The 14,567-nt window shown below is 35.1% G+C and overlaps 1 protein-coding gene across 2 annotated transcripts; it reads right to left on the bottom strand.

Moving 5' to 3' along the window:
• Window positions 1–106: 106 nt before the first annotated feature.
• LOC133295873 (ubiquitin-like domain-containing protein CIP73) lies at window positions 107–14,118 on the bottom strand. Of its 2 annotated transcripts, none has more exons than XM_061494744.1 (16): window positions 13,951–14,118; window positions 11,006–11,150; window positions 10,224–10,341; window positions 8,455–8,535; window positions 7,088–7,212; window positions 6,930–7,001; window positions 6,005–6,166; window positions 5,390–5,459; window positions 5,121–5,296; window positions 4,763–4,927; window positions 4,615–4,686; window positions 4,412–4,541; window positions 3,934–4,314; window positions 2,354–2,745; window positions 1,690–1,764; window positions 107–412 (listed from the first exon to the last, which is right to left on the bottom strand). In XM_061494744.1, the coding sequence occupies exons 2-16, from the start codon at window positions 11,126–11,128 to the stop codon at window positions 404–406; spliced, it is 2,151 nt and encodes a 716-aa protein (XP_061350728.1). In that variant the 5' UTR covers window positions 11,129–11,150; window positions 13,951–14,118; the 3' UTR covers window positions 107–403. The 2 variants fall into 2 exon arrangements, with proteins under 2 accessions (XP_061350728.1, XP_061350727.1); XM_061494743.1 differs by having other exon boundaries at window positions 3,934–4,323; window positions 13,951–14,117.
• Window positions 14,119–14,567: the final 449 nt, after the last annotated feature.

Raw genomic sequence — 14,567 nt, 5'->3', positions numbered from 1 at the left:
TATCGCTTTCTTGAAATTAAAATTCCTAGTCTAGATTAAGAATTAAGAATTAAGAAAAGTTTCGTTCAGTTTCAACTTCATGGAATAGTAATAAAAAAATTCGAGTTTTAATTTTGAAACATACCAAATGGAAGTTTTATATGATGGCCAATTTCTAACGTTGAATTCTATTCCCAATTCCAGGCACAAAATGAACAGAAGGGAAGCTCGTTTCCAATGCCAATATGGTAGGTACAGCAAGATATCACATTCGAAGAACAGTCTTCTTAAGGATTGTCTACAGCTGGAGAAAGTGAAATCATGCTTGATACAGATAACAAAATAAGCACATAAAACCAAATTGACATCAAGAGATCCGCCCTGAACTATGATTGTTATGATCACAATCTTCCACGACCGCATATCACTCCATCTGCATCAAGAAGCCATGTCATTCAAAATTGTAATTGTAATGAAAAACAATTGAGTAAGAGAGTTTTGGAGAAATGTTGACAGTAATTAAAAAAAAAGGGTCCACCAAGCTGCTATACAAGTTCTCCAATAACATGCAAGAGAAACCAATTTCATATTATATTTAAAGTCCGCACTACTCACAATTCTAAGTAAATAAAAAAAATCATCCTTGGTCAATAACTTAACATGTATCAATGAGATAAAGGCTGTTGACAAATTATCTTGGTCTGAGATGTTATCCTAAAATGATTCCAATTCCATATTTGATTTGACCGTAGATAAGATTCACCCTAATTTATACCATCACACTTCAAAACTTGTTTGAGATTCACTAGCACAATTTTAAGGAGGTGTTTGTTTAAAGGTATATGTTTACAGTCTCGGGAATAACATTCCTTGAAATAAATGAACACGTATGTTATCAAAAACATGCTTGGTTTACCATTTAATATATTTGAGACTATATTTTTAGAATATAAATGATGAGTTAGAAGATAAGTCCCATGAGAAAGCACATACCCACCCCTCATCACAAGAATAAAAATCACGCAACACATGGGAATATCACTTTTTAGGAATCAGTAATGTCCAAGAATACTTTTTTAAAGCTTAAATCAAACATAGGAATATCATATTTACTTTCCCAATTATAACTTGACAATCCTCGAAACAAATGCACCCTAAGATTTATAAGCACATCTTTCTTTAAAGATAATTACAGTTGGTGTTAACTGTTACATGCACTTTATATAGCAACTTTAATAGGTTTAAATATATTCATCCAATACATGCACTACAAATATATTGGATGTCAAAATAATTCAACATTTTTTTAGGTGTAATTAGGTATAAATATGTCAAAAATGAATGTATTAGAGAGAAAGTTGGAGTGACATCTACAGAGAAAAAGATGGTAAAATTGCACCTAAGATAGTTTGGACATGGCAAAGAAGACCAATAGAAACACCCGTCAAGAGAGTTGATCAGATGAAGGTAACCTAAAAAATTAGTGGTAAAGGTAGACCAAGAAAGACTCTAAATGAAACCACTAAAGAGAATCTAGAATTAAATGGCTTTTTTAAAAGATAGATGGGGTTGTTCGATTCATGTATCCAACTCCACCTAATGGGAAAAGGCTTTAGTTGTTGTTGTAGTAGTTATATATTAAAGATTATGATGCCATGCAGAACTGCAGATGCAATCATCATTCTACAAATTCAAAAGTAGAAGGGAAACCTTTTGACGTTTTGGATTTGGGGGGCTTGGTTCAGAATCACTCTGTCTGCGCGAAGTCCCAACATCAGTTTCAACCTGCACACATATTCACTTGTCAGCTTTTCTTTCTTTCCTATTCTCTTTAGGAGAGGATAATTGCAATATTTAATTTTCACAACTAGATAATCTCTGGTTGACCATGGCAAAATGAGAAACAGAAAATCTTCCTTCATAATCTCTCCGGGAAGGGTGAACTAATGGGATTTGAACCAAGGGTACAAAAATTAGAATTCACCCAATAGGTGTAGCTCCATTGACAACACAGGCTGAGTAGGTAAGGAGAGAACCTAGGTTTGATTCCCACCAAATATATCTTTAGGAAGGGAGAAAGAGCTTCAACTGTGACTAAGCTCCGACTCGGGATTAGTCTAATACCCTGCTCAAAAAGTTGAAGCTTAGGGGGTTATCCGAGGGGCCGACTAGTCTCAAAGAGGTAATTAGAATCGGTATTAAAAAATTAAAATTGGAATTCCCACTTTCAAGTTTCAACTATTGGGATATTACAAGTGTCCATCAAAGTCCTGAAGTTCTCATGGTGGTTGAGGAGAAGGGCTTCTGAAGTTGACATAAGAGCAAATTAAATCACACAATAGAATCAGGAAAGAAAGCAATGAAGCATGCCAACCTGGGTCGAAGAATCTTGAGCCATTTGATCTTCAGAAGGATTTCCCTCAGATCCTAATTGTTGAGATATGACAGGCATGATCTCGCGGAGTAAATTAGACAAAAATATTCCTTCATCGCTAACGCTGGGTTCTGCTTCTGTTGATAACTGGACAGCACCCCTTGATGTTGCAGCATGCCCTGAGGTAGAACCCGCAGTTGTTCCTTGTAAATTTGAATCTTCGACATGAATTTCTCCACCAGGAAAGAGTGCCCTTAAAAACTGAAGTACATTGCTAGGTATCTGTCTCTCAGGTTCTTGGTTGTTTTGGGACCCACCAGCTGCCATAATATTGATATTCACAACACGAGAATTTGATGGCTCTTGCCTCGTGCTTGGAGTTGGTAAGGATCCTATAATAAAGTCCAATAACAAACAAATAAAATCAAATTAAGCACAGAAGATATCCTAACTTACTCTACACATCACATAATATCTTAGAAGTCAACAAAATAAGTAACCAGTCACAAAGTGATTGATCATATGAGCAATCAATTGAGTGATCACAAAGTGATGGACTATATGAGCAACCTATTGATTGCTCACAAAGGGATGGAGTCACAGAAAGAAACAAGAAGCTGGACTGAAGAGTACAAAGCTGTACATGTATAAAAGTAAATACTTTTCTAAAAGATATACTTACAAGGTTTATAAAAAGAAAATAAAACCAGTAACAATATTTCCTACTCAACAAATGAATCAACACAAATTGACTTCAATTAAAATTTGATAATCACAATAAGTCAATCATATTTATTATCTGGAAGCCATCTTTATTAGACAACTTACAACTGTAGAGGACATTACATCCAGGATAAAGTAAATTCAGACAGTTAATGAATTATATCCACCCAAAAACACCACTTGGACTATCTATCTTAAAGAATTAAATGGAACATTGTTATCAAGAGTTTTGGGAAATAATAATGTTGCACTTGCAGTTGACACTTGAGTTGTCACCTTTGAAATGTCAGTCGTCCATAGACAAATCAAAGGTGGTGAGATATGAGAGAAAAAGAATTAGAATAGAGATTGATGTAAGGATAACCATTGATTTGTTGATGAACGACTAAGATGGTGTCACTTGACCTGATCATGTTATATGACACATGAAAAATAGAAATTGAGAGAAGTCCAATTTTGCAATTCCTATTTTACCTTATATTGTTTCTTTTCAGTTTACTCCACTGACCATATACAAAGTAAAATTCTTTGAGAAATTATTATTGATGTATGACTTCAGCAATAAAATAATGATTCGTAACATTGCACTGAAACAATTTCTGTCGATTATTCTCAAATTTCAAACAAGTCAAATAGGAGAAATGGGAAGAATGCAATACCAAATTGAGTAGAAACATATCCTAAATCAGTTATCAATAGGCACCCACTATTTTAGCAAACTATAAAATGATGATTTTGGATCACAAACTATGCCTATCAGTGAGGAAAACACATTAATGCAATATCAAACTGGAAACTTCTAATACAAGAAAGGAATTATGAGTCTGAAATGTTAAAATGCTCATTTGTTAAATTACCATTCCTTGCAGAATCCTCCATGCTCTGCCTTTGCAAAGTGGATTCAGGAGTTGACTGTTGCACAGCATGATGCTGACTTGGTGGTTGAGATCCCTGTTCACTATTTGCATGCCCGGAAGATATATTTTGAAATCTACCAAGAACTGGATAGTAAAGCCCTATAGAATTACCAGATGGTTCTGAAGGCGGACGACCTAAGGGACCTGGTACAGCTGCAACCATGGTTCTAATTGGCACTATCCGTACTCCTGGTTCCCCAGCAATAGATGTATCCGGACGCCTAGAGGTTGCTTGATTAACGGAACTTTCACCTGGATTTCGTTGTACTGAAGCAGATTGTGTGTCACCCCGCTCTTCTTGATTGTCATTGGGTGTGGTTGCTGATGTACCTAACGTAATAAAGTTAGCTAGAAACTAAAAAGCATTATGCAAAAACAAAGGACCTAGAACACAGAAAAATAAATGAATATAACATACCTCGTCGTATCTGTATATCAATACGCCTTGGGAAAAAACTTGAGCTAAGTCCACTACCAAAGCTTGGGATAGATTGTGCAGCTCCCACAGGGACAGCACCAAAGCTTGCTCCGGGTTGAAAAGGAAGAGGCTGGAACCATGCATTTCAATAAGCAACAGCAAGATAGTTTTCATGACAAGCAAGACAAAAGGACAAGTACAACCTGAACCATGATATGGTTAGGACCAGATGGGGATATAAAAACTGCAGGCCCACCATTAACTATGGCTTCAGACTGCAAAGGAAGTTAATTAGTAGCACAAACAGAACACTTAACTAACACAATGCCAAAGACGGGAAACCAAGCCTACCGGCGTTTGACCCAAACGCAATGTCATGGTTGTGCGACCAAGCTCAAGTAAAAATGCACCAAGGTTATAAAACAAAACTCCAGTCCTCATAGCCCAAGACTGAGTGCTTGACCGCAGCAAGGGATCAGTTACATTTGCTTGATTCTCCAGCTGTCTTGCAAGTTGCTGTGAAAGTATATAATGAACTCACAGCAAATTTCTATGTTTGGTGAAATAAAATGATAACTATAGCTCAAAACAGATACTTGAGAAACTAAAGAAGAAAATAGCAAGAATAAACACTTGTTTCTACTATTGAATTGTCAGGTGGTCAGTTTCAATACTGAAGAAAAAACTAAGGAGTTGATTTAGAACCCACAAGTAGGCACTCCCCAGCTTGTTCAATGATCATTTGTCTGGTAGAAAGCAAGACTTCTGCCAAGGATGCGGGTGATGAAAGCCCTTCTGGTGTTGAACTCATACGTGATGAAACAGACCCCATTTCTTCATTCGTATGAGCCTCAGCTGCTTGGACATTATTCCCCCCTTCCCTGACTGCCAGTAAAATGTGTTTCATCATTCTCAAAGAAGAAGCACACAGCAGCAACCAACACAGGATAACTATAAAATTCAAAATGGTAAGCTTACCAATTGCATCAAATTCATGGCTTATGTGACTTAGGTATTGGGACAAAGTTGTTAAAGAATCAGGAATAACCTACAAAAACATGTGTAAACTAGTTAGTAAACCATGCAATGCATTTTTTTTAAAAAAAAACATTAATTAATTTGTGCAAAGTAATTGATGTAAATTGTAATTGTTTACTAAATAGTTTAAATATGATACTCAATCTTATTTAAAATTTGAAAAAAATCCTAAAAAATAGGGAATTGATAAGAAATTAAATGAAAACAGATAAAAAAAAAAAAAAAAAAAAAAAACTGAGGAATCAATAGGGAATAAACAATGCATAAGAAATTGATAGGGAATATGATACAATTCAGATCAAGAAATACGATCTGAATTGTATCAGAATATAACAATAAAAAGGAGAGATGTTTTTCAATGGTGAAGCAATGTCTCAAATGGAGGAAGAGAGTACATAGGAGATTATCTGAATTGAGATCTCTCTTTTTTTATATCAGGGTGAATAAATAAAATGTTTAATTTCCACTCAACAAGAGAGAGAGACTCAAATGTCAAATCTGATTAAAAAAAAATATGTACATCTGAATGCAGTAAATAAGGAACTTAGCACTTACAGGAGGCTGCAAAGATCCTAGAGAAACTGCTGCTGGAAGTCCAAAAGTATTACGCGATCTATCAGACAAAATCCGCAAACCAGCTTGTTCAGATTGAGGATGAGATGAATGAGATATTCCAATAGGACCCGAATTTCTTCCAAAGCCTTGGAACTCATGTTCCTTCATCCAATACAGTATATTCGAGTTGTCATGTTTTAGATTTTCAGATGAATAGACACATCAAGGGACATGTATATCCTTATAATTTGAAAATACTAACATAAATACTTTTGTTTTATAAGAGCAATTCATTTAATAAAAAGAGGAATGCTAAGGTACAGAGAAGGAGAACAAGATATCATCCTTAAACAGTGACAACAAAAGAAAACACAAAATTATCATCACATGATAGCTTCAAATGTCAACATCAACATCACATTTTTCCGCAACTAGTTGGAGTTGGCATTGGCAATCAATGAACCCAAAAAAAGTAAGGAAAGATTTGAGGGAAAAGAAGAAAAAGAAAAAAATTAAAAAATTAATAAGAGAGAAAAAAGTAAATTAGAGAGGAAGATAAATAAATAAATACATGATAGCTTGAAATGTAAAATCATAGTTTATTTCTTTGTTTTTCTTCATCTCTCTCTCTCCCCATCTCCTTTCCTTTCATTGTCCTTCCTCTTCGGTTTTGGTAAAGGACCATACAGACTGAACATATTATTTATCTCCACTAGTTTCATTTCTTTAGCATGTTTGAGTATAAAGAATACTCCATAACACATTTTTTATCAGTGGTTTTTGTTTTTTTTTTTTTTTTTGGGGGGGGGGGGGGGGGGGGGGGGGGAGGGATGTGGGGTGGTTGTTTTGCATGATAAATTTGTCAATTGTCATAGTGTAACACCAACAAAAGATAATGAACTAACATATAAAAGGCTGAATTTACCCTGACATCAATCCCTTCACCACCACTTGCAAAATTTGAAAGTCCAATAGATCCTAGAACAGCAGAAACAATCTGCACAGGAATAGGATAAAAGATAAATCGACATATGCAAAACAACCCATAAATTTGCCTCTGTTCTCTTCTAATTTTAAATATACCCTATTGATTTCAGGAGGAACTCCATCACCCTGAATGGGCACGTTGAAAGTTTCAACAAATACACCAGGGGCTACTTGATTTTGATTACTGTGGCCATGGCTTGTGCTTGAATTTGGTTCAGTCACTACAAAATGAATGTTTAGCAGTAAATATCATTTCACTTTGTATTTAAGAAAAATTTTCATTTGGCTGGGCATGGTTGTACACCACAAAACAAGATCATCTAGAGAATCCCCACTGCCCCCCATCCCCAAAAAAAATTATAAAGGTAATAATTGAATATTGTTAGAGATATATAAAACTATTAATATAGCCTCACCCAACAACTTAAGCTTTTGAGTTGAATTAGTTCTTTATATGGTATCAGAGCCTCGATGTCACGGGTTCAATCACCCCCCCCCCCCCAATTTAGTCTTGTGAAGTTTCTTAGCACAGGTAGATGGGCATGTGCATTTTCCACCCATCAAGCCCAGTGAGCTCTCGTGTGAGGAGGCGTGTTAGAGATATATAAAACCATTAATGTAGCCTCAATCAACAGCTTAAGTTTTTTGGTTGAATTGGTTCTGGTGTGTACTCAGTTGAAGGGGAGCATATCAATGGTGGGTTTCACACTTGAGGGGGAGATTATTAGATTATTCAAGTGTGATAAGTCTTACATTGATTGGTAACGGGCTAAGTGAAGTCCATATAAGTAAGAGGACCCATGTACCTAATACCTTAAGGTTTTGGGTTGAAACATTGTGTCGGACCCACTTAATACAGTTGGTGTAGCTTAGCCTATTGATGATTGTCTCCCGCCATGGACTCCTCTTGGACCCGCCTGACGGGGTTCTTTACAAATATTAAGACAAATTTTTTGAGTTTCTTCTTTTACAAATTAAGTATAATCTTACAGAACATTTTTCAGCACAAAATCTGGCACAAATGTTATGGAACTAAATTAATTATTTAGTCAAATTCTTGCAGGTGCACGTGATCCGTGACACTGAAAAAACTTACCTAATTCTCCAAGCATAACATTTAAATTTGAAAACCTACTTTGTCAGCAAGTTGAATGCAACTCATGTTTCTTTCCCCCGGGCATGCTTTAATAAGTATAAGATGGAAATACAATAAAGAGAGTCAAACTAAGAACATCCACTTTAGATGACTGGCAAGGTGAGGGTAGCAGTTAAGGTATGCCTCAACCACAAAGACATAGGCAATTTCTTATTTTGAGAATTTTCTATATAAAAAAAAAAAATTTATTCAAAACAATTGCCACAAAAGAAATTAGAAACCCACACTATAAATACTACAAAACAAGAGCACATAACTCTCACATTAATTACAAAAGCAAATGATAATGTATATAATCACATCAAACCTGAATGATTGGGCAAACTTCCTGGTGGTGGTAGACCAGGTTGCCTTACAACCATATGCAAGGTGTGACCATCTTCAACATCTACTTGTGTTAGGGAAGAAACACATGTTGAATAAAGGATATGAAAACAGACAGGGATATAATCACAAGAATCTAAGTACAATTGCTAGGGGAATAGCAGCAACGAAACTTGTTTGTCATAAAAATCATTACATTTAAATTTAATCAACCTTTAATACTAATAGAAGGCACAACATTTGTAAACTTAAGTCGTAAACAGGCATGCTTCATTGTTTTGCTCGTAAAATTATTAACTATTGAGATTCGATCGTAATATACTTGTTAAACCCAAAAAAATAACATAAAAAACTATAATATGGCCAAATATTTTAACTTCCAAATACTTCTTTATAAAGGTGCAAGCAATTGGGCAAACAACCCAAAAGTCATTTCTCTGTAGAAATGTTACTGTTATGGCTACTGTGTCGCCTTTACCAAAAAAAATTTCTTTGGTGGACCCTTTTGCCCTAAAATCCCAAACTCTTAATAAGATGTTTGATGACAAAATAAAATATACCACATGGTTACAGTAAGGATCATAAATAATTATACATACACATAAGAGAGAAAAATTTACTGAAGTGGAAGAAGAAATGAGCACAAAAGCTAAAGATAGAGCATCCTGCTGGCTTTTTACCATTGTGCCCCCTATTTAATTAAAAATCACCACTATGCCCCATTCCCAAAACTATACACCAATCTGCCCTTATTTGACCGTTAACTGGACCATGTAATCAATTACAACATCCATGTAATCAATTAAATGATGTAATCGATTACACCAGTATACGGTAATGGATTACATCAGTGAACGCAGCCGTATAAAATTTTTATTACGAGAATTTTTTGGATCAAACGAGTTTCTATGGTCATACACTCATAATATTGGACTTGAGGAGGGGCTTTGTGGTATCACAAGACCTAATGTGGAACTAAATTTGGGATATTTTACCGTAAAATTTCGAAAGGCCATAACTTTGGCCTCGGGTGCTTTAATCAGGTATTTTTTTTTATTTCACATAACTTTTCGAGACGAACGCCCTGACAAGTACCCAAAGAGGACTTGGTCAAAAAAAATTTCCAAAAAATGCTTCCTTGTGCCCCGTTTGGTATATTTTATCTATGTGGATAATGTTATTTAATTCTTATTCTTATTTCCACTCTCCAACACTAAAAAATAATCATTCTAGCATGTAGCTCTTGAAAAGTTATGTGGAATAAAAAAAAAATCACATGATTCAAACTCTCGAGTAAAAAGTTATGGTTTTCCTAAGTTTTAGGGTAAATTTGGGCCATGTAATCGATTACGTGACTAATGTAATCGATTACATCAACCAGTCAACAGTCAAACAGGAGCAGATTGGTGTTAAGTTTTAGTAAAAGGTCAAATTTTTAAAGAGAATAAAAATGGGGGCATACTGGTAATTTTTATTTTAAAAAAGGGCACAATGGTCAAAAATCCGCATCCTGCTACAAAAAGTAAAAAGGCAAAAAATGAATAAAATATGAAGGAAACACCAAACTATTTCAAGATTTTTTTGTAGTATGGTAAGATAGTAATTGGTAACTATGCTAAAACCCAAATCTTTTTTCTTGACTATTTAATGGGAAACCTGGCACCTTTGTTAACCTACTGCCAAGAAAATGCCACATTGGCTTCCTTTTTAGAGTCCTTGTACACAAAGTAGAAAGATAACGAGAAAGGATACGGTAGGCTGACAGGAGTTGGTCATCCTTTAGAACTTTTCCTTGGCAAATTAAGCGCTGCTGTTCTGATAACACTCCAGTTACAGAAGCAATCTGTTCTTTTAGAGCAGGGACTGGCATCTGCAAGACAGGAAAAATTGTGGGAGGGAGGGGCAATTAGTTACATCTTAACCTGATTGCTAAGTGATTACAAGATGCCATCCTGATGATCAAGATACCTTAAACGGGTATGTTTGTAATTTGGATAAGCTTTAAAAAAACCACTTTTATGAGATATCTTTATAGATCATTTCTTCAAAAGCTACTCTTTCTAGGTTTTCATAAAAGCACTAAAACAGCTTTTTTTAGGTTTTAGTTTTTTTCCAAAAACTTAATCAATTATTATTATTAAAAAATTTAAATTTTTTTAATTAAAAAGTGTTTTTTTCTTTAAACAGAAAGCACAAACAGGCCCTTAATCTTTTTGACCAGTTAAATATGTTTCTACTTGAAGGGGGAGCAAAAAACAAGATTATAAAAAAGGACAACCTGGTGTTATACAACTCCTGCTTTACTCAGAGTCCAGTGAAGGGTCAGACCCATTTTGTGGGTCTATAATAGGCAGCCTCACCTTGCATTTGCAAGAGGCTGATTACGTGAACCGAACCTGTGACCTCCAGGTCACATGGCGACAACACCAACCATTGTGCCAAGGTTTCTCTTCAAGTTATAAATACAGAAAATATAGTGTAGTGAAGAAATTAAAAAAAAGAAGAAGAAGAAAAAATACTAGTCAAAGAATTACCTGTTTATCCACTCTTAGGGTGTAAGTTTGTGAATCCAATGTTTTAATCTTTATCTCAATAGTGGTTTCTGAACTTTCAGTGTTGTTATTGCTAGGGATCTTCTCAGTACCATTGCTTCCCATTCTCTACAGACCACGCAATACCCTATAAATTGTTTTTTTTTTTTTTGGAATCAGGAACGATTAGTGTTCTGTTGGTATTTCTTTTTCTTACATGACATAAGGAGATAATTGAACAAATCATGTGAAACCAATTAAACAATATAAAATGAAAGTAGTATACACTGCCATATTTAGAAAAGTTAATATTCAATTAATACTACAGCTTGCTCGCCAAATACCCATCTTAACAGAAGTATAAAAGCCTCCTCACATGTGAAGATAAACTAATAATGGATTTTGTGAATTATATGAAATTTTAAAAGTTGACATGATTCCAAGATCATCAAACCAACGCATAGAGTAGATATGAAATAAAATACAACTCTAACAATACAACATGTGGGCTTGAGTGCACACTGCCTGGGTGCAACTCCTATCCTAAAAACTTATGATATAGAGGAGAACCCACTCCCTTAAAGCAGCCTGATAAGAGGGGAGAGCCTCTACCACAAATGGGAGCTGTGTTGCACACCCAGTCGATATGGGACTCATACTCCTGCATCAACCCTGTCAGGTTGGAAAGAGCATCCCAACCACACCCGCGATTAGACAAACCAGACTTTGATACCATTTGATGTAGAGGAGAACCCACTCCTAAAAGTCATGCTGGTAAGAGAGAGACACCCTATACTATTCTGTGTCTCAAGCCCAGCCCAAAAGGGATTCATGCTCCAGGTCCTGCGTCAACTTATCACCATGGTAGATGATAGATTGAAATTCCAAAAAAATCCCAATAAGCTGAACTTGAAGCACACCTTCAAACTCAAGCTAAACAAGAGTTAACTAGGATTACCCTCACTCGAGCTGATTTGCAGTGTAACCCAAATACAAATTTAAAAATCTACCTCATTTTGAGATGAGCTTTGTTAACTTTGCCAACGCACATACACCAACGAAGAAAAATACATGGTAAGTTAGATTTATAGAAAGATATACAACTGCATTTAATAATTGGGGGAATGATAAACTACCGTAATCCCACAAAAATTGGCCTTCCCATCCCCCCTTGCAACAGTATATCTGTTTAAACAGCCAACTTCAAATATGCTAGAGCTCCTGACCCAGAAGAATGCATATTTCATATTCAAAATTTGTTGATCGCAGCAAATAGATGACATTAAGAAATAAAATCCATATTAGAAGCTTTTCATTAAGTTGGTTAATCAGACTGAGACAGTGAAGATATGAAAATCACAAGGGACTTAATTGGTCAATTGAAAATGCAGGCACTAGATTAAAACTTAATCAATTTAGGAACAAAAGAAAGAGAAAATCTAGTCTAGAATAACAACAACAACAAAAAAAAAAAACTACATGAAAATGTTATATTCCCAAACTTTGCCAAAATGTCATGCAAACTAATGCTGCAAATCGCAATACGTTATTGTCATGGTGACTTAAAATTCAAGCATAGTTAACTGATTCTGTTTTGGATTTATACCTTGACATTCTTATATCAGACAATAAACAAGTCAACAACCAACATCAGCGATTCCAAGCCATCATTAATATGTGGATAGAGTTCAAGCTTCAATCAGAGCACCTTATATATAATTTGGCACATTCAACAAGCTCAGTACAATTTTGGCTCATTTACACCTTTAACATTGCCAATATTAATAGCATTATGAAAAAAGCCTCAGCACAGGTATTTTAAAGTAATTAATGATAACCGACAAAACGAGAAAAACCAGCCGCAAAAAAGAGGCCAGAATCCGACAAAATCACAAATAGTTACGAAAATTTTATTGCATTTGAAAATTTAAAAAACTTCATACCTGATTACATCACAATACTTTCCTCGATCAGACATTTGAGCCCGTTTCTTATTAGCGAGTATAAGTTAACTTAATACCTACACTTTCTCACATGCCAAATAGAAGGCATTAAGCAAATTCCCATCCCAATAAACAGAAAACCCGGTGCTATAAAACTCCTGCTATGCACAACATCTAGGAAAGGTTCAAATCCATTGTGTGAGATTATAATAGATAGCCTTACCTTGCATTTGTAATAGACTTATTACATGAATCGAACCTAAACCTTCGGATCACATGGTGACAACACTAACCGCAATGCGTTGCCAACACAAATGCAAGTCTCAGGATCAATTCATGAACAAAACAAAGGTTGAACATGTGATCGCCGTATCACATTCCCATCCCAATGAATCAAAAAATATATTTAAAGAAAGTGAACAGCATTTGTATCTTCATAGATCACCAAATGTGCCAAATCATTGAAGAAGGAAGAAAGCACCGGCTCAATATCAGTTTACACCTTCCCTTAAGATAGGGCAAAAAAAAAAAACTACTTTATAGCTATAGTTCAAGAATATCCCGGAACTTCGTAAATGAGGAGATCAAAATCACTTTTGATGACGTAAACTAAGTCAGGAAAAGGAGCCACTGTGCTACCAAAACGTGCAAACCACCCGAACTTGAATGATTGAGAAGAAACACAAACCTATCAAGAGCGAAACGAATTCGCTGACACAATTTCACTCTCGTAGACAGATACAAACATAAACATTATTTGAGGAAAGGTGTAAAATTAAAAACCTAGTCGTGAAGAACAGCGATGATTAATGAACAGCAGCTATCCTAGCCTAGGTTGAATATTCAGCGAATCAGAAACGAAAAACCAAATACGATTACTATTATAATAATAAAATGAATACTATCATTATATATAAAAGCAAAATCGGAATAGAAAACAAAGCATGAGAGAAAATTGAATAGCGGAGAAAGGAGAGAGCATGAAGAAGGTGAATAGGAATCAACCTGAGAGCAGAATCGATGGGGAATTAGGGATTGAAGGGGGTGTTGCAGCTTTGGCGCTTTCACCACTAAGTCTCGCGCACACACATAGATTTTCTTTCACCTGAACCAAGGTAGAGTAGAGCGCATGCAATTGTATCTTGCAACCTGGAGCACTGGATTATCCCCCACCAATTTTTACTTGGACTTGCATTTGGAAATTGGAAGTGAGTCGGTCGCCGCCGTTTTTTCTTTTTTATTTTATTTCCAATGAATTTGAAAACTGCTACTTAAACGGTTTAATTGCCTTGTCATTTTGTATTTCCATTTTTTTATTTATGTTTTAGGAGGAGATTATATTTACTATCTTCGTTCTTAGGGTTTGGTGTTTGTTATAACACAAGTTATGTCATTTTAAGAAAGAGACAGACATCAATGAATGAAAATCATGGAAGAGAAAGTGGATGATTTTTTTTTAATTTAATTTTTAAATAAAAAATATTTTCTTCTGTCTATCTCTCTTAAAATGATATAATTTTATGTCATTTAAAATAATAAATATAAAACCCTTTTTTATAAACAATTTTCCCTTATTCTTATTATGTATTGTTATTAAATTTTAATCGTTGATTTCTGTTAAT

This window comes from Gastrolobium bilobum, unplaced genomic scaffold (assembly GCF_033153095.1).
Source record: "Gastrolobium bilobum isolate Gb01-03AN ecotype WA unplaced genomic scaffold, APGP_CSIRO_Gbil_v1 utg2195, whole genome shotgun sequence".
Lineage (NCBI taxonomy): Eukaryota > Viridiplantae > Streptophyta > Magnoliopsida > Fabales > Fabaceae > Gastrolobium > Gastrolobium bilobum.
The sequence above is the reverse complement of the archived record's forward strand: the minus strand, read 5'-3'. Positions and strand labels throughout refer to the sequence as shown.

What these genes read in the sequence shown, in the direction of transcription:
- LOC133295873 (XM_061494743.1), bottom strand. Translation starts at nt 11,128, where the DNA reads ATGGGAAGCAATGGTACTGAGAAGATCCCTAGCAATAACAACACTGAA. An exon ending in TAGGATCTTTGCAGCCTCCT is followed by an intron (nt 5,460 to 6,004) that starts GTAAGTGCTAAG and finishes ATGTTTTTGTAG; the next exon opens with GTTATTCCTGATTCTTTAAC. An exon ending in GGAGGATTCTGCAAGGAATG is followed by an intron (nt 2,746 to 3,933) that starts GTAATTTAACAA and finishes ACTTTATTATAG; the next exon opens with GATCCTTACCAACTCCAAGC.